We start from the raw sequence: 19,116 nt of genomic DNA, 5'->3' as shown, positions 1-19,116 counted from the left end.
TCAGGATTCGATTTAAAGAAGAGCGTTGGGGTAGCATAGTGGTTATAGCTTCTGTTCGTCACACAGAAGACCCAAGTTTGAGTCCCCATTTGGGCACAACACGTGAAGCCATTTCTGCTAAAAGCGGGGTATAACCATACTCACGATTTAAGGAAATGGAAACTACTTACACCTGGCGTCACCTTATGTAATCATAATAACGTTGCTGCACCTTGCGAAAACAGGTTACATTTACTGTTCAAAATAACATTATATATAATGCTTGCGTTTTGATAGTGGTGATTTTAAAACATCATAAAAACAGAATTATTGAGGGTTTGATAAGATCATTCTACCTTACTTTATAATGTCATGGTATGAAAAGTAACAGCCATTCAATCAGTGGAGTCATCAGGGCCACCCCTCCAAGTCAGTTCCTCATCATTTGTGATCCACCTTCGTCTGTGTTCTTCGAACAGCAAATATAGACATGTACTTGGTGCACATTGGTATTAATATGCGGTTGCATGTTGAAGTTGAAGGTATTATAATTGCAAATTCTAAATTCTTAACTCTAGCTGTGATAATGATGCTGAGATATACAGTAAGACAGGCGATATAGCTAGATATCCCAAACTAACACGGCCTCTGTTGTTTCAGGAGGGATATCGGGCAGGTGCCAGTCAAAGAAGAATTAGTATGCATTCTGAGGCATACCCGACCACTCAAGACAATACATTGTCTTGGAACATCGATCGAAGAAATCACATGAATAGATCGTTTTTACAGGAGCATTTATGTCGACAAACTGGGTTGATGGTTACATAAAAAAATGGAAATTGATGTACACATATCAATGACTGAATACACCAGATAATGCACGCACGAAGACTTATGGATAAGTTATTCGCCCACTACCAAGCTGAAATTAACAATTTAACAACCTTTTCGCTTTTCATGTAAGAACCTCTATATGCACCCTTCATAACAGAATGTAACTAACACGTGTCATGTATGTTACACTGAATATTCCGCTCCATTTTGCGACCACGTGACAAGAGACACATTCAAGTTTGGAAATGGCTACACTCGATGATGGCCGCAGACATGTCATCCATAGTGCCTCATTCATTTCTTTCTTTCTTAGTTAATGAAGAGTACTTCATCCGATCATCATTTCCAATGGTCAGTTTCAGAACACTGGCTCGTGTGAAAGGATGGCCTGCTGTGTGATTAGCAGTAGAAATCGCAATATCTCACAGACCGTTTCACAATTATTCTATCCACTAGGCAACTCACGAAGTAGTGAAGCGTCATATAATATCCACTGAGATGCACATTGTCTTGACGTTATGCCCTCACATCGTATTCACCAACGCTATGCACATCATCCTGTAGCTCTTCAAATTGTCATTATGACAGAGCCCTATCATTCGTACAATCACCGTCCGTGCAAACGTACCGAATCATCTATGAATGTTTTCAGTTGTTGATGTTGATGTTGTTGCTCTTGAGAATGGATATAGTTCCAGTCATGTTCCAATGTAATGAATAATGTATACTGTTCTCGTATTACGGCGATGATGTTGTCTGACGTACACCTTTGCATACACTTCAACATAACCACTTCTTGAACAAACATGAAGGAATTAAATGGAGATGACAAGGAAGGTGAAATAAGTCACACAGCATAAATGTTAAATACAGTTTCTTTTAGAAACAACAAATTTGACGAAATGTTTCATTAAATCAATAAAGGTAACACGCACTTCTGGAAACTAAGAAAGTATGGTGAAGATTCGTTCAAGTCTTAATCCTCTAAGGATAGTATTGCCCCATACAAGATTAGTGTTATGCCCCTGTCCCTCGTTCGTTGACGTAGTCTTTGCTACAGAAATGTTCACGCTATTGTTCATCCTGATGTTGATGTGCTCACGTTTTTGCCTCACGTTCATGCTGACTTTCATTTTTACTTCCTCCAGCCCATGACCTTGAACAATGTTATGGGAATAATATCTCTGAATGGCAGAAAGGAGTAACTCATATACGTCGTGATCGTCCAACTACAGAAGATGCCATTCATAAAATATCCCCTGAATTAATGCATAAGCTCACAGAACTCCTTTGCAATGACTTTCTTTAATGAGCCATAAGCAAGTGCCTGAAAATTATTTATTTTAATTTCTGCAATGGAGCTTCTGGTATTGTCCTTCACGAAAAACTTGACTGATGTTTTGGCGTTTCTTTGATAATGTTGGTTAACACGGGTGAGAAATCACTGTATATCTCTGAACTGTTTGCATGTTTTTGTGCTTATCTATTTTCCAAATGTCACTTTGGATCAAATATTAGTGGTGTCAAAGCCTGGAAGGAAAGAAGCCATTTTCTCATGTTGTGATCCATTAACTTGTAAAAGATACTTGGTTTTGATCGCGAATGTGGCCATATTTGATGTCAATTTCTTCTCCACACGGTGATCAGAAGTTGGACATAGATCTACCAGAAATCTCATCCTGCTGTATGAAATCCACTGCAATCCATCCAATGTCATCGATGGCGGTCTGTTTATGCAGATAAAATCTCCATCAGGACTTGTGATGGATGCACACACAGACGCATTGCTGTATCACTTGATACAGACTGATTCCACACGACGTTATTTCCTTTATGAATACGACAACTCCTCTTAAAACCACGGATTCGCTTTGCTTGAGCTGTTTGTACCAGTAGGACAGGATGTGCCGACCCTATCGTGAACACCTGGTCTCATCACTGATTTTCTGTGAGCAATTGAAATATGTTCAATGTTACGCCAGTGGCATATCCTTAACTGAGGCAACATCTCTGGCGAGGACGATTATATTTGCATTTGCAGACAAAACACCACAGGCGTGTTCTAATTATTCCCTTCTCAACATGGCTGTTACATGTGCCATATCCTTTCATATCATGGTTCAGCATTTGTACCAAAACAGCATGGATATATGACCACACGGCCATCAGCATGAGATCCTCTGAACATCATCCCATCAGCAACATCACACTCTACGTCTCACTCTAACAGGGTGTCTGGATATTTCCCGGGGATTCGGGACTCACACATTAGGAAAGACTGTCGGGTAGTTTCAGTGGAAGAATCGTTAGTTTCACACCTCCTCTGGTTCCGGCTCCTTGTTATAAATCGTCTTTTCTCTATAGATGACCTCCTCGCTCTCCCTGTCTATCAATAGTAAGATGGCGGCTCCGAACATGAAGATGGCTGACCCCCAGCCTACACCGTACGCCCAGCCGAACTCCCATTTGTGATGAGAGCGTTCGTGACTTACTTCCTCCAGAAACTTCACTGGGAAGATGATGAGAGCGATGACTTCAAACAAGGCTGAAACATGAAGGTAATCATTTTAGTGTATGCTAATTTTTGACGTCATACTCAGCAATATTCAACCTACATGGCAGCGGTCTGTAAATAATCGAACTTGGACCAGACAATCCAGTAATGATCAGCATGAATAAAAAGGCCATCAATCTATGCAACTGGGATACAAAGAAATGTGTCAACCAATTCCTATCCCTGATCACCCCATCCCAATAGTCGTCCCTAACGACAAGCATGGTTTCCATTGGGCATCGCTTTTCCTATCAAGCTCTCAGCGTTGTCCGCATTCTCTGAACCAAGGAATGATCAATGTTTTACAGAGGAACAAGCTTAGAGCCCCTTACAACGTTTTTTATGCATGAGTATCTACCAAGATTAGTGTCACCAGATAATGGATACATTTTATCCAGACCTAAAACCAGTTTTATTTACTGTGCCCCAGGGGTTCGTTACCTCCACGCCAGTTAAAAGCAATTAGTTTTTTACTGGATCAACAAAACAACGACCTCAGCTGCATGACCGACTTCTATACTGGCCATGCAACATATATGCTATATCACTCTAAACACGTTGATTAGAGGGGAGATTACCTGAAAGCTGCTATTATGTTGTCCATCACATGTAAGCAATCCAATCATCGTGACCCACAGGGCTATCATTTCCCGTCGGTTGTCGATCAACTACTTGCGCTAATGATGCTACAAGAGCAATGTGGCCTAAAATTCAACTGAAATCATCCAGGTACTTTCCAGTAATGAAGTTAGGTTAGTCCCAGTAGCTCCAGTAAAGGGTAGCTCTGACATACCCCCAAATGGGTCACATTAATGATTTGTTTAATATTCATTTTTCTGCTTCTCCTCTTATAGATTCACTAAATGCATGATCAATCTGATTATCTGTTACATTTCAAGGTGCGCAGTTTGGAAAGACTGAAAATGGGTCTTGGTAATGCAGGCAGTGTATGCCACGCCTCCGTCAACACCGTGTTTTACGGTCCTATTGGGGATAGATTATTGCAATATTCTGCGCGTAGGAGCCCAATATCAGGCTTTAAAACGTCCATTACTGAGGGGCGGTGAGTGCATCCATGTGCGTCACTCGTCACGCTAAAGCCCCGGGTTCGATTCCCACATGGACACTATGTATGAAGCCCATTTCTGGTGTCCCCCGCCGTGATATCGCGTCAATAGTGGTTAATATTGTTAAAAACGGTGTAAAACCACATTCACTCACTCCATACTCCATGACAGCTGCTATAATTGTAACAAAATTTTGATGCGATATAAGGCACGACACGCACGCACACACACATCAGTGTAAACATAGGAAATTAAACATCTTGAGAAAGGGTAGCTGTTTTGAAGAACCCTGCATTCAAGTCATTACATGTCACTTCAACTTCCTAAAGTGCAGCTTTGGAATTCTGAGCACGGCCTTTCGCCCACATTGCAGCTGGTGAGAAGAATGTGTGTCTGCTGTAGAGCACTTATCATTTTCTACATTCGGTGAAAAGAAAACCGACATCTCTCTTCCATTGACCTTTGAATGTGCACAGTAGGCAGAATGCATGTGGCGCGGTATGTATGTTAACCTATATTTTACACATGGACAGATGAACTCATGGCCACCCATACGAAATAAATGATAACGATAGTGAGTATACATAGTACATATAGACATTTGTAAAGACGTCTCACTTACTGAGGTGAAGAGGCTACCGCTAATGGTGGCCGTTTGGTATTATGAAAATATTTTTTAACGAAATATCTCGCTATTTTTAATAGTATATCTTTTAACTGAAAGAAGAAAGTAAAATACATCGGTAACATATTATTTTCTACACCATGAACTGTTAGTTATTTGTACATGTTTCGAGATTAAGATTGTCATCGATACCCACTTGCGCAGACCGATAGTCACTGAATTGTCTGGTCCAGACTCGAGAATGTACAGTCCGCAGCCATATAGGTGGAATAGTGCTGAGTGTGGCGTAAACCTCACTCACTCGCCTGATTTCAGTTATGTATAGCGAGTTTGAAAAACGAAGTTACTAAGTGGCATCATTTTCTTTTCGTAATTCATTTTCACACAAGCGCACACACGCAGCGACGCACAAAGAGACAGACACAGACACACACACAGATACGCACGCACCGCCGAACGCACGCACGCACACACACACACACGTTATATATCCTAAGATTCAGCACACAAAGTGTGAAGCAGATAACGACTGCCTATAGGAGTCTCTGGGGTTACATGTCTACAGCTATTAAAAACACATACCGGGTAATGAGGTGTTTCGGCCTTAATTATCGCTCATACGGTGATGGATGTGATGGGCAGTCTAATGACTGGCGCATTTGTCAGAGGCTGCGGAAAATGTCTTGATTGGTTGTTTCTGAATGTTAGATCTCAGTGTATGTGCTAAAGTAGCAATATCTGAGCCATTTACTGGCGAAATAGTGGCATTACTGTCCTCGTTGAGGCGGATAAATATAGATATGGAATCTATAAGTGTAACGTATCAACTCTTAGTTTTGAATTTCTGATCAGTAACATGTGTTTCTTTTTATGTTCGTGATCAGTCATATTTTATGCTGACTCAGTGTTTATATTTCACAGATATATCGTATATACTGATGTAAACAATTAAGGGAACATATGGAGGTTCAAGTGTACCTATATTCTTTTCGTTATTACCCCACCTGCTTTGCGGTGTATTGAGGTGTGTGTGTGTGTGTGTGTGTGTGTGTGTGTGTGTGTGTGTGTGTGTGTGTGTGTGTGTGTGTGTGTGTGTGTGAGGGGATTGTGCAGTGAATTGATATTATTAAACGTCCTTGTGGACGTAGTGAATTTTTGTCATTTTTGTCTGCTTCCATCATTCTTTACAGGTGTTCGTAGTGGACGTACACTTGAGCGTCGCGTAAAACCTGTATACGCAGATCATTGTATGGATAGTAAACAATTTTCTGTCGAAATTAAGGTCTCCATCCCAATCAGTTGTTATGTATTCTAAAATAGTGTATGCATTTCTATTTATGTTTTTCCTCAAGCCACTCTGGGCATTTCTCAATGAGGTACTGAACTCGTTAATCTGAAGGCAGCAGTGTAATCTGATGTCAACCATAATCTTTGACACATACACAAAGTCACAGTTTGTAAACGGCACAACGTGGACAATACGACTGGTTGTGTGAACCTACATCGATCTTCAACTTCGACATAAACAAAAGAAACGATGTGTCTGAACCAAATAAGGGGCGGTGGGGTGTCGCACTGGTTAAAGCTCTAGATCTTGCTTGTCACACCGAAGGCCCGGGTCCGATTCAACACATGGGTGCAGTGAGTAAAACCAATATCTTGTGTTCCCAGATGTGACATTGCTGGGATATTGCTAAAAGCGGCATAGAACTCACTAACTGAACCAAACAGAAAACGTTAAGATGTTCGTCAGATCCACAACTCACCTGCTATAAACATGATGGACAAAGCTGCTTTGTAATATGTGTACTTGGAGCGGAAGTTGTCTGTCCTTAGCCCTATACATGCCACTACAATGGAGAGAAGACAGGTGGCTAGCGACAGCAAGCACATCGTTCTACACGCTTGTATCCACGCTGAAATTAAAACAGGAAAATATAGTTAACATATTTAAATGATTCATACAAGTTCTAAATATTTGATTTGGCATGCTAGTTGTTTAACGCCGCCCTCAGCAATATTCCAGCTAAATGGAGGCTGTCTGTAAATAAACGAGTCGGGACCAGACAATTCAATAGCATGAGTATCGATCTACATTCGGGTACGATGACATGTGTCAACGAAGTGAGCAAGCCTGACCACCCGATCCTCTTAGTCTCCTCTTACGACAAGCAAGGGTTGCTGAAGACCAATTCTAACCTGTATCTGCACTGGTCTCTAAATACTGGAGCAGCACAAACACGTTTAAACGGAATGTGTTAGAAAATACAGACCGTTAAACGAAAAAGTATCCACCCTTATTTGATGGTGGTCAAAAAAGAAAAAACAGGAAATCTTGAATAGTTGTTGATGTGCATGAAGGTTTCGTTTTGAACTTCAGGTGTTAATTTCGGTGGTATCTGTTTCTGGACTGTAACGTTCCTATAGTGTTTGTACTTTGGGGATTAATTCCAGTTTTCAAGTGTACACTTCAATTGTTTTTGTACTCCAGATGGTATTGATCTACCGAAGACGAGCATTCGGTGAATTTCTGAACCACCATACGTTTTGAGACCTTTACTGTGTTCGTGATATAATAGACTAAGTGTATTTTTTGGCATGTGAAACATGATGACGCATGTCGATAGAAAACATGGAGTGTCGAAAGCTGTTGTATTATCTGGTATTTTAATTGCCGGTGTAATTTGCTATGCTGAAGGACGTTTTAATCTGGATCGTTGCACTGTTGCTGAACAAATGAAAAATTGAACAGATACATTCTGTTCTGTGGAATATCTTTGGCATGATGGTGTTCGCGGCATGGGTGATTTACAAAGGGCATATGCAATGATTGTGGTATAATTATCTATCTGTTATGTTGAGTATCGTACATGTAAACGGCAAAATCTGAAGCATGGCGGATGAATGCACAGCATGTTGAATGACAGATATCATCTCTTCAGTATGTATGGCCTCATCTGGTGTTTCGCAAGGCGTATCAGCAAACGGCATGTTGAATGACAGATATCATCTCTTCAGTATGTATGGCCTCCTCTGGTGTTTCGCAAGGCGTATCAGCAAACGGTATGTTGAATGACAGATATCATCTCTTCAGTATGTATGGCCTCATCTGGTCTTTCGCAAGGCGTATCAGCAAACGGTATGTTAAATGACAGATATCATCTCTTCAGTATGTATGGCCTCCTCTGGTGTTTCGCAAGGCGTATCAGCAAACGGCATGTTGAATGACAGATATCATCTCTTCAGTATGTATGGCCTCCTCTGGTGTTTCGCAAGGCGTATCAGCAAACGGTATGTTGAATGACAGATATCATCTCTTCAGTATGTATGGCCTCATCTGGTCTTTCGCAAGGCGTATCAGCAAACGGTATGTTAAATGACAGATATCATCTCTTCAGTATGTATGGCCTCCTCTGGTGTTTCGCAAGGCGTATCAGCAAACGGCATGTTGAATGACAGATATCATCTCTTCAGTATGTATGGCCTCATCTGGTCTTTCGCAAGGCGTATCAGCAAACGGCATGTTGAATGACAGATATCATCTCTTCAGTATGTATGGCCTCCTCTGGTGTTTCGCAAGGCGTATCAGCAAACGGTATGTTGAATGACAGATATCATCTCTTCAGTATGTATGCCCTCCTCTGGTGTTTCGCAAGGCGTATCAGCAAACGGTATGTTGAATGACAGATATCATCTCTTCAGTATGTATGGCCTCCTCTGGTGTTTCGCAAGGCGTATCAGCAAACGGCATGTTGAATGACAGATATCATCTCTTCAGTATGTATAGCCTCATCTGGTCTTTCGCAAGGCGTATCAGCAAACGGCATGTTGGTCTTTCGCAAGGCGTATCAGCAAACGGCATGTTGAATGACAGATATCATCTCTTCAGTATGTATGGCCTCCTCTGGTGTTTCGCAAGGCGTATCAGCAAACGGTATGTTGAATGACAGATATCATCTCTTCAGTATGTATGGCCTCCTCTGATGTTTCGCAAGGCGTATCAGCAAACGGTATGTTGAATGACAGATATCATCTCTTCAGTATGTATGGCCTCCTCTGGTGTTTCGCAAGGCGTATCAGCAAACGGCATGTTGGTCTTTCGCAAGGCGTATCAGCAAACGGCATGTTGAATGACAGATATCATCTCTTCAGTATGTATGGCCTCCTCTGGTGTTTCGCAAGGCGTATCAGCAAACGGTATGTTGAATGACAGATATCATCTCTTCAGTATGTATGGCCTCCTCTGGTCTTTCGCAAGGCGTATCAGCAAACGGTATGTTAAATGACAGATATCATCTCTTCAGTATGTATGGCCTCCTCTGGTGTTTCGCAAGGCGTATCAGCAAACGGCATGTTGAATGACAGATATCATCTCTTCAGTATGTATGGCCTCCTCTGGTGTTTCGCAAGGCGTATCAGCAAACGGCATGTTGAATGACAGATATCATCTCTTCAGTATGTATGGCCTCATCTGGTCTTTCGCAAGGCGTATCAGCAAACGGCATGTTGAATGACAGATATCATCTCTTCAGTATGTATGGCCTCCTCTGGTGTTTCGCAAGGCGTATCAGCAAACGGTATGTTGAATGACAGATATCATCTCTTCAGTATGTATGGCCTCCTCTGGTGTTTCGCAAGGCGTATCAGCAAACGGTATGTTGAATGACAGATATCATCTCTTCAGTATGTATGGCCTCCTCTGGTGTTTCGCAAGGCGTATCAGCAAACGGCATGTTGAATGACAGATATCATCTCTTCAGTATGTATGGCCTCCTCTGGTGTTTCGCAAGGCGTATCAGCAAACGGTATGTTGAATGACAGATATCATCTCTTCAGTATGTATGGCCTCATCTGGTCTTTCGCAAGGCGTATCAGCAAACGGTATGTTAAATGACAGATATCATCTCTTCAGTATGTATGGCCTCCTCTGGTGTTTCGCAAGGCGTATCAGCAAACGGCATGTTGAATGACAGATATCATCTCTTCAGTATGTATGGCCTCCTCTGGTGTTTCGCAAGGCGTATCAGCAAACGGCATGTTGAATGACAGATATCATCTCTTCAGTATGTATGGCCTCATCTGGTCTTTCGCAAGGCGTATCAGCAAACGGCATGTTGAATGACAGATATCATCTCTTCAGTATGTATGGCCTCCTCTGGTGTTTCGCAAGGCGTATCAGCAAACGGTATGTTGAATGACAGATATCATCTCTTCAGTATGTATGGCCTCCTCTGGTGTTTCGCAAGGCGTATCAGCAAACGGTATGTTGAATGACAGATATCATCTCTTCTGTATGTATGGCCTCCTCTGGTGTTTCGCAAGGCGTATCAGCAAACGGCATGTTGAATGACAGATATCATCTCTTCAGTATGTATAGCCTCATCTGGTCTTTCGCAAGGCGTATCAGCAAACGGCATGTTGGTCTTTCGCAAGGCGTATCAGCAAACGGCATGTTGAATGACAGATATCATCTCTTCAGTATGTATGGCCTCCTCTGGTGTTTCGCAAGGCGTATCAGCAAACGGTATGTTGAATGACAGATATCATCTCTTCAGTATGTATGGCCTCCTCTGGTGTTTCGCAAGGCGTATCAGCAAACGGTATGTTGAATGACAGATATCATCTCTTCAGTATGTATGGCCTCCTCTGGTGTTTCGCAAGGCGTATCAGCAAACGGTATGTTGAATGACAGATATCATCTCTTCAGTATGTATGGCCTCCTCTGGTGTTTCGCAAGGCGTATCAGCAAACGGCATGTTGGTCTTTCGCAAGGCGTATCAGCAAACGGCATGTTGAATGACAGATATCATCTCTTCAGTATGTATGGCCTCCTCTGGTGTTTCGCAAGGCGTATCAGCAAACGGTATGTTGAATGACAGATATCATCTCTTCAGTATGTATGGCCTCCTCTGGTGTTTCGCATGGCGTATCAGCAAACGGTATGTTGAATGACAGATATCATCTCTTCAGTATGTATGGCCTCCTCTGGTGTTTCGCAAGGCGTATCAGCAAACGGTATGTTGAATGACTATGGTATAGACTCCTTTGTCAGATGACTAATGTACAGTCTACAACAAAGTAAACTCGTTGGCACTTTTAGCTGACACTGAGGTTTTTGGGCACAGTATAAAATCCAAACGAATCCATCTATGACGACAGTAATATGTTCTGGTGAAAAAAAGTATATCAACTCGAATCAGCAGATTACATTAATTTTGATTATTAATGTTTTATTTCTTTTTCTGTGTAACTTATTACAGGTGTATCATTAATCCTTCAGAATTGTAATACCTTTGATGTGAAGCTTTATTAAATAAGGAATAGCACCATATAACATAACAGAATCTATAACTGTGATCCATAAAAACTCAGTACGGAAAGATCAGCCCGAAACAAAATGAACGCTTTTGGTCCGCATTATATAAATATGGCATTTAATTTAGGCGGCCGTGCGAGTATGTCACTAGCATATCATGAATCCCGAATGAATTCTTGATTATAGCGGTATATTTGGAAACAGTGTTGGCCATTAATGGATCGTTAATCACCACCGGCTCAGTTGAGCTCGGTTGAGCCAGAATCTAATTTGGAAGATTTGTGAAGCCCTTGGTCTGTTAGGAATCTCTGCATATTTGCTTATATATTGATGCATTACTGGACGAATCAAGTCGATACGAGCTTGCGGTCCACCAAACGGCTTTCTTCACCATTCATCCTCGGGCCTTTCCTTTAAGCGTGAGACATCTGCATACTGTCCACATTCCTCGCATTGGAAATATCGTGTTTTAGATTTACGCCACACAAGCAAGTTTGAAGGTTCAAAATGGGGCAGAGTAGCAGTACCATTAGATTCTCGTATGTAAAGGTGGTTATTTACATAATGTTGTTGTTTGTTATTTAACGCTGCATTCAGGAATATAACACCTAGATGACAACGATCTGTAAATATTCAAGTCGATCCAGTGATCAACACCAAGAGCATCGATCTACTTTGTTGGGAAACGATGACGTGGATCAAGCAGGTCAGCGAGTCTGACCATCCGATCCAGTTAGTCGCCTCTTTCGACAACGATGGGGTGGTGAAGACACATTCTAAATTGGACCTTCCTGGGTATGCAAAGTCAGTGGTCCCGAGAAGATCCGTGTTAGAGGTGGTCTCCAGCAACCCATTGTTGTCGTAAGAGACGACTAACGGAGTCGGTTGGTCAGGCTCGCTGACTTTTTTTCATCGTATTCAAAGTGCGTAGAACGATGTTCGTATTGTTGATCACTGGATTGTGTACAGGCCGCTATCGTATAGCTGGGATATGGCTGAGCGCGACCAAAACTCAGTGTATGGCAGTTCACGTTCATCAAATCAAAAAGTGATTACACAACAGTCTCATTTCCTGATTACCGGGTTCCCTCCTATTGGGCAGCTTACTGCAATAGCCAGTCCAGAATGTTCACACCAATTCATCTAACTGGATACATGTTAAATATTCATCTTTATGATTTGATGCATCTATGCACTTGTATATTGCAACACTACACTCCTTCTAATCCTTGCAAACACGTCGTGCAGCGCGCTCTGTCGTACAGCGAGATCTGACAAACAGAAACCTGGAAATCGTGGAAATCTCAAGACGAGGCTCTGCCGCTGGAAAGGTTTGGCGGTCTGGTACGGAAATGATACTTTATCAGTCTCATTGTGCGTTACAGAATTACACCGAATAAGCGCAAAAACACATAAGAGGTGTAACCAGTGAGCCAGGTACATTTTGAATCATTTTACGAGCTCATAAAACAAGGAGAGTATGTGATGTCTTAGTTAAGGTCATACTGCCTACACCTCGCTATAAAATATAGAAATACGGTGTTATTAAAGTTTACAGTTAAAATTCATTTGTAAATACCATTTTCTTTATAAAGAAGGAATAGGAATTCAGTGTAACCAGAATTGCTTGCGATGTCTATTTTCAGTTTCACTTGAGAAAATTCGGATCGGCTGAAAAGTAGGTCATTGTCTAAACAGGTTAATGAGATCCGTGTTTCGTATTCTGTTTATTGGTGAAAATTCATTGACACAGATGTGTCAATTTGGTTGTACAATCAGTTGAAACAGTATACCATGGTATATCAAAGTTTCACTGGAGGATTCTGCTGTTTCCAAAACCTGTGTTAAATAGTGATGATATCAAAAGGTTTTGCGAAAAGGTGAAACTCGCGTCCTACCGATAAACTCGACATAAACAAAGCAGGAAGTTAGGTGTTCATCTGAACAAACACTAAAATATACAGGACAAGTAAGAATAGGGAATGTTAGGGAATACAATTCGTGCAGATAAATTCGTGCGATAAAATTCACCAGAGGTTTTTAAATGAGATTTCTGTTTCCAAAGAACGGCACCAACAACTTTCGGGATCGTTACATCATTTTAGACTTCATCCAAGATTAACTTCAGTTGCGTTTCTATTCAACTGCTCTTGCAAGAAAGGCTTCATCACGCCTTTACGACTCATAAATTAAAAGCCTACAGCATTTTGCTGTGTGAATGATTTTTGGCGTTCGTTTTACGTATTTTTTGCTTATTTGTCAAACCTCTTAGAGTTCTATTAGGAAGAATGCCCGAAGAAATTCCGCCTTGAAAATAAAAATGTTAAACACCGAAACGCTTAAACAAGTACGAGCTTTGCTCGTTTCGACTCAAGTCTGCAGGCAAAGTGCAATGTTACGATCCCATTGATTCCTGAAACCTACATGAATTGGCGTTACGAGAGTGCTGTGTACGTTTGTGTTCATGTGCATTTAAAGGTGCATGTGTGTGCGGATTCGTATGCATGTGTGAGAGATGTTTACGTCTTGACAGGAATGAGAAGGGATCGGCGGTGCAACAAAAATTAACAATAATTAAAACAAACAATAAGAAAAAACAAAAACAAAAAACCCCGACAGACAAAAACAAAACAACTAAAAGTTCGAAGTTTGAGGATAACATATTATGTTGTCAAAATTTCAGTTGTATTTACATATTATGTGACTTTCATGAAGTGGGAGTAGTTTTGTTCTGTAAACCTATCAAATATTTATCAGCAGAAGCCAGCACACTTTAAGTACTCATAGAAACAAATTGACACTTTAATAAACAGTTTAATGTAATGGATGACCTCCAGTCCAACACACTTTACGAACTATTTGATTCTTACGATGATGATTGAAGACTGCTTTTAGCAATTGTACCGACACTTGTAAAAGCCAGCAAATGACTGTATATACAATCAGATAGTAAAAAAGCAAAGACGCTTAAGGATATTTGTTATTATCATGGACTCAAGAACATACAGACGGTAGCATCAAAATGGAAGCTGATTGTGTAGAAACCTTCACAACGAATGATTGTAGAATTGCTCAACAATACTAGTGTACCATTAGATAGATAGAGACATCAGATGCTTCTTGTACTTGTGGTTGTTCTTGTGAAAATTCATGGAATTCCCTTTGAGAATGTTCTTTATGTACACGCATTGATATGATTTATTTATAAATGTAAATACTCTCGCTAAACATCGCATACCCATTAATTTAGATTTATTGTTGTTTGGTAATGATGCTACTCTATCACAATATGAATACGAATGATTATTTGAACATGTACAGAGAGATTTTAAGCTCACTGAAAGATTTTTGTAGTTTTATTCTTGTATATATTATTTCGACAAATCCCTGTTGTCAATGTGTTTTATATTGTAAGTATGACATATTCAACTTCTGGGAGAGGGCAGATAACTTGTGCCCAGTCCATATATTTTTCGAATATATGTTTAAAACAGAATATAGAGACTGTACATTGAAACTCCCGGACAAAGAAAGTGTACGTGCACACATTTTGATAGTAATTAAGAATGGAACAAAATAAAAAAATATTCGCTGAGGTAACTGACACGTGCATGTTTCTGTTTTAGCTTGGATCTTGAGTTTGTTCAGTTCATGTGATTGTTCTTCAGGCTAATAATGTTTTGGTAATGCCTTATTTTATTATTACATTTTGTTGACTTTAATTTTCAATTGTGTAATTTCCTTTGCCGGGTATTGAGTTGTGATGGTGCTCGCAAAACACATTCTCCGAGACAAATTCTGTGTAAAAAATAATTGCACATATAATTAATTTTGTTGTCATGAAGGGAAGACAAGACTTACCTTTATCTGTTGCCAGGGAGTGGAGAGGAAGGAGGGAAGAAAACAGAAGAGTTAGTGGAAAAAAGGAACATAGTGGTTGAACTTGCATCGCTGTATTCAACTAACGTAGAGAATATGATATAGTTCAGTCTATAAATGTTCCGTTTGGCATTATTCATGGACAAATTCTCGTGGATATTTCTTTTGTCAATTCTCGCTTTCGTATCTCTGTTTCTTATGCAGTAAAAAGCACCTTAAAAGTTAAGCATACACATACCTTTATCTTTATCCAGAATGGGTATGAATAAAGGAAAGAGGAGAAAATACATTAGTAGAATTAATAAAGAAACTAGGATAGACTAATATATCGTACTTAAAACTAGGTGCGTTCACTTGTCACGCAGAAGAACCGAGTTCGATTCCACCATTGATTGCAATGTTTGAAGCTCATTGTTGATGTCGCTCACACATGTAGCATTAGTCTTCTTCAAACAGTGTAAAATTATTATTCACTTTCTTTCTTAGGAACGTATGACTGCATCAGCAATGAATAAGGATTCTTGGTTGAAATTGCCCCTTGTGTACCATGCTTTTTGGAGCATGAAGCGATTGAACGATTTGGCTGGCCGTAATTGGGACGTGTTCTTACTCCTTCAAAAGTATTAGATAAGCTAGCGCTATGAACGCGTTTGTGACAAGCAGGCGGGGCAAGTAATCTGGACGAATACACTTGGTTGCTACAGGTAGATACTTGTCGCTCTCATGAGAGTCGCTCTAAACACTACACCTCGACCGATTGATGCTAAACCTATCCAGCACTCAGTCTGGTTTGTCTGGTCCAGCTCGATAACTGAGATGGAGGCAAAAGCGTTGCCACTGTTACTGAGTGCGGCGTTAGACAACGAACACGATGGCGCCAATGGTTAAGAGAGGTGAAACACGAGAAGTTCATTATCACCATACATTGTTTGGGATTCGCGACGCCTTACCAACTACCTTAGGCTAAATAAATAGGTGAAACGTTTTTTGTCCACTATAACAATGAATGTTTGTAAGAACGAGTGTGACGGAATCTACAACTCATTACAACGTGTTAAACATTACAAGCTGTGTTTCTGAGAAATAAAAATGTATTCCTCCCTCGTGACGTTTTTTAATTCAAAATCTCCTACAAAAACTCCTACCGACCTTATCAATTTTGAAAAAAAACCGTGCCCGAGAAACAGTTAATTCTTTTTTATGCAGCCTTAGTTTTGCCACAAATGAATATAAGAACGTGCCAGGAAACTCTGTTATGTGAATAACACAGACTTCGAGACGCGATCATGTCAGTACACATCGAATAATTTAACTATGGGAACTGTTATGAGTGACATCGACGTTAAAGGCTACCCTCATGTTTGCAACGACTTAAAAGAAACTCTTGGCAGACTGAATTCGTTGTTATTAAATCCTTACCTAATCGATTTAAACTTCAAAGAATGGACCGTCTCTGTGACAGAAATGTCATCCATAAAATCACTGTTTACGCAAGGCGGACAAACAAGCTGATAGGTTCGAAAAAGAAGAGGACATATGAATGGCAGATTGCTAGCAAATTGATCCTAAAGTGTGGACCTGCTTTCACTATACGTCTTTACGGCTTACCCAACGGAAGTTTTTGCTTACAGTGTCCTTCGGGTTTAAGGACGCTTTGTGCAAATGTTTTCAGTACTCGCTTTGGCAGAACAATTTTTTTGCACTACGAGTGTAAGTCTTTGTCAAAATATACTTGGGTTACGAGAGTTTTAGTACTATGGCCGGTTCGTGCATGTGGGTTTTAGCGGGGAATTTTTGATGTTTCACAAAGTTCAGCCTAATTTTCACCATTGAATCCTAAATTACATTTATGGTACTTACGGACGAATGACAGTCACAGACTCCTTTTTAATGTTTGTATCATTACTTCTATCAGCAACATAAGTTTGCAATCAGATGGTGATATCATGTGCAGCGATTGATAGTCTTTGTTTGGACGGTTTCCATAGATTGTCCCTTGGGCATGCACAAAACCTGTTATCATCGGTTCGAATCCCGTGCTTGCCCTAATGAGGTCTTCACGTTTGTCAATACAGTGCTTGTGGGTTTTACAGAATGACAAACGTCTAAGACTGAACCTGTCGGCCTGTCCGACGACCTGAATCTTACATGTCGTGGTGTTAAATGCGGCGTACGACCAAATTCACTCACTCGCTTTACCGATAAGCATAAATCCTTAAAGCACAATGCGACCCTGATTCCACTCAGATATGAGTGAGTATGGTTTTACGCCCCTCTTAGCAATATTCCAGTAATATCACGACACGAGAAATGGGCTTCACACATGTGAGTAATCGAACCTGGGTCTTCGGCGTGACGAACGAACGATTTAACCACTAGGCCACCTTATCACCTTATTTACTTAAGACGCCCAAACCTGATGCTCCGCAATCAACTTCTGAGCTAGACTGCGTATTGTTTGAGGCAGTATGGGTCCAAGACAACAGTGGTTGAATACAAATTAAATCAACTGTTATATATAACACTTCTGTGCTCTAAGGTTATACTTTCGGGGTTTCCGAGATTGAAAGACAGTCGGAACTAATAGCTCTGAGGTGGACTTTCTTGCCAGGTCGGGAAACGTCTGGGACTTGACCGCCATCGGTTCCATCCCTGTTATTGTCTCCGGGTCGCGCAATGAGATCACATGCGCAACCAACCCGTGGCAAATCCCTATTTTCATTTGCAAGACGTGCGAAAAGTAGCCTCGCGTGGAATATTGATTTCGAAGTGTCATTGACAAATCCACATCAGTCCCAAGTGCCTTGGGCAGAGCTCCCAAATACACCATGACGTCAATGTATGAACCCGTAGGCTCATTCGTCACAACACAGTCATGCAACCGCATGCCTCGTTTCACACAGAGAAGCAATTCAAACTCATGAATACATGAACATACGATGACGAAGTTAGGCAGTTAGGGTGTGTGAAGCCTTGTTTTGATCGTCTCCTGTTTACGAGAGTTTCTTTTACAGCATGGCGTTTGTCAGTCTTTGAAATTCAGACGTCGTTTGACGGTTTTTGAATCTCGACATTTCTTTACACTAATCGTTTAATTTGCATACCCCTGTTAACACTGACAATTAATTTTAAGAGAATACTTCAAGGGTTTTAAGAACTATATTTAATCACTGAAAACCAAAAGTCCCAGTGATGTGTAGCAAGACTACTCGCTGCGTATTGACACGTGAAAACAGCGAAAACAGTTGTTTTGTTGTGTCATCAACAGTGGTGACGTCATTCAAATCATATTGTGACGTCACAAATGAGCAGCTCTAGATGCTATCACTGGAACCAGCTGAAGCGGCCATCTGATGACACTTCACTGCTGTACCTGTACTCGATGAGTGCGACAGTAAAACCCTCTGGTTTACTTTTTTGTTTACAATGACGATAAACATCACGTGTTGGCCAATTTCCGGGTGTTACTGAGGAATTGAAGCACGGAATATATATTTGGAACCGACGGCGTCAGCGTCAGCCGGAGGTTTCAAATGAAATATTCCCGTGTTACGAATAATCAGTAACACCCGGACATTGGCCAACACATGATGTTTACCTCCTTAATCAATCAGTGATTGATTCATAGATATGTTTGATATAAGCAAGCGAGAGAGTGTTTTATGCAGGTATTAGCAATATTACAGCGACGTCACATTGGAAATTGGACTCACGCTTAGCTTCTGAATACATGTAATTTTCATAATAGCAAAAATATCCTTATACACTGAAAAGGAGACCCAGTGAGATAGGAGATTCAGAACCAGGTAATCTAGACCTGCTTTATCCAGGGCTTTAGCATTGCAGAAAGTCATGGGTGGAA

The 19,116-nt window shown here is 40.8% G+C and overlaps 1 protein-coding gene across 1 annotated transcript in view; it reads right to left on the bottom strand.

The window, feature by feature from the left end:
* Positions 1-758: 758 nt before the first annotated feature.
* LOC137268020 (transmembrane protein 47-like) overlaps positions 759-19,116 on the bottom strand; it is a 29,262-nt gene continuing 10,904 nt past the window's right edge. Inside the window, exons 3-4 of the mRNA XM_067802514.1 lie at positions 6,826-6,975; positions 759-3,358 (exon numbers count right to left, since the gene is read on the bottom strand). Of these exons, the coding sequence (XP_067658615.1) occupies positions 3,126-3,358; positions 6,826-6,975 (383 nt within the window). The 3' untranslated portion in view covers positions 759-3,125. The remainder of the gene's footprint in view (positions 3,359-6,825; positions 6,976-19,116) is intronic.

The sequence above is a fragment of the Haliotis asinina genome, chromosome 16, assembly GCF_037392515.1.
Source record: "Haliotis asinina isolate JCU_RB_2024 chromosome 16, JCU_Hal_asi_v2, whole genome shotgun sequence".
In the NCBI taxonomy this organism is placed as follows: Eukaryota; Metazoa; Mollusca; class Gastropoda; order Lepetellida; family Haliotidae; genus Haliotis; species Haliotis asinina.
The sequence above is the reverse complement of the archived record's forward strand: the minus strand, read 5'-3'. Positions and strand labels throughout refer to the sequence as shown.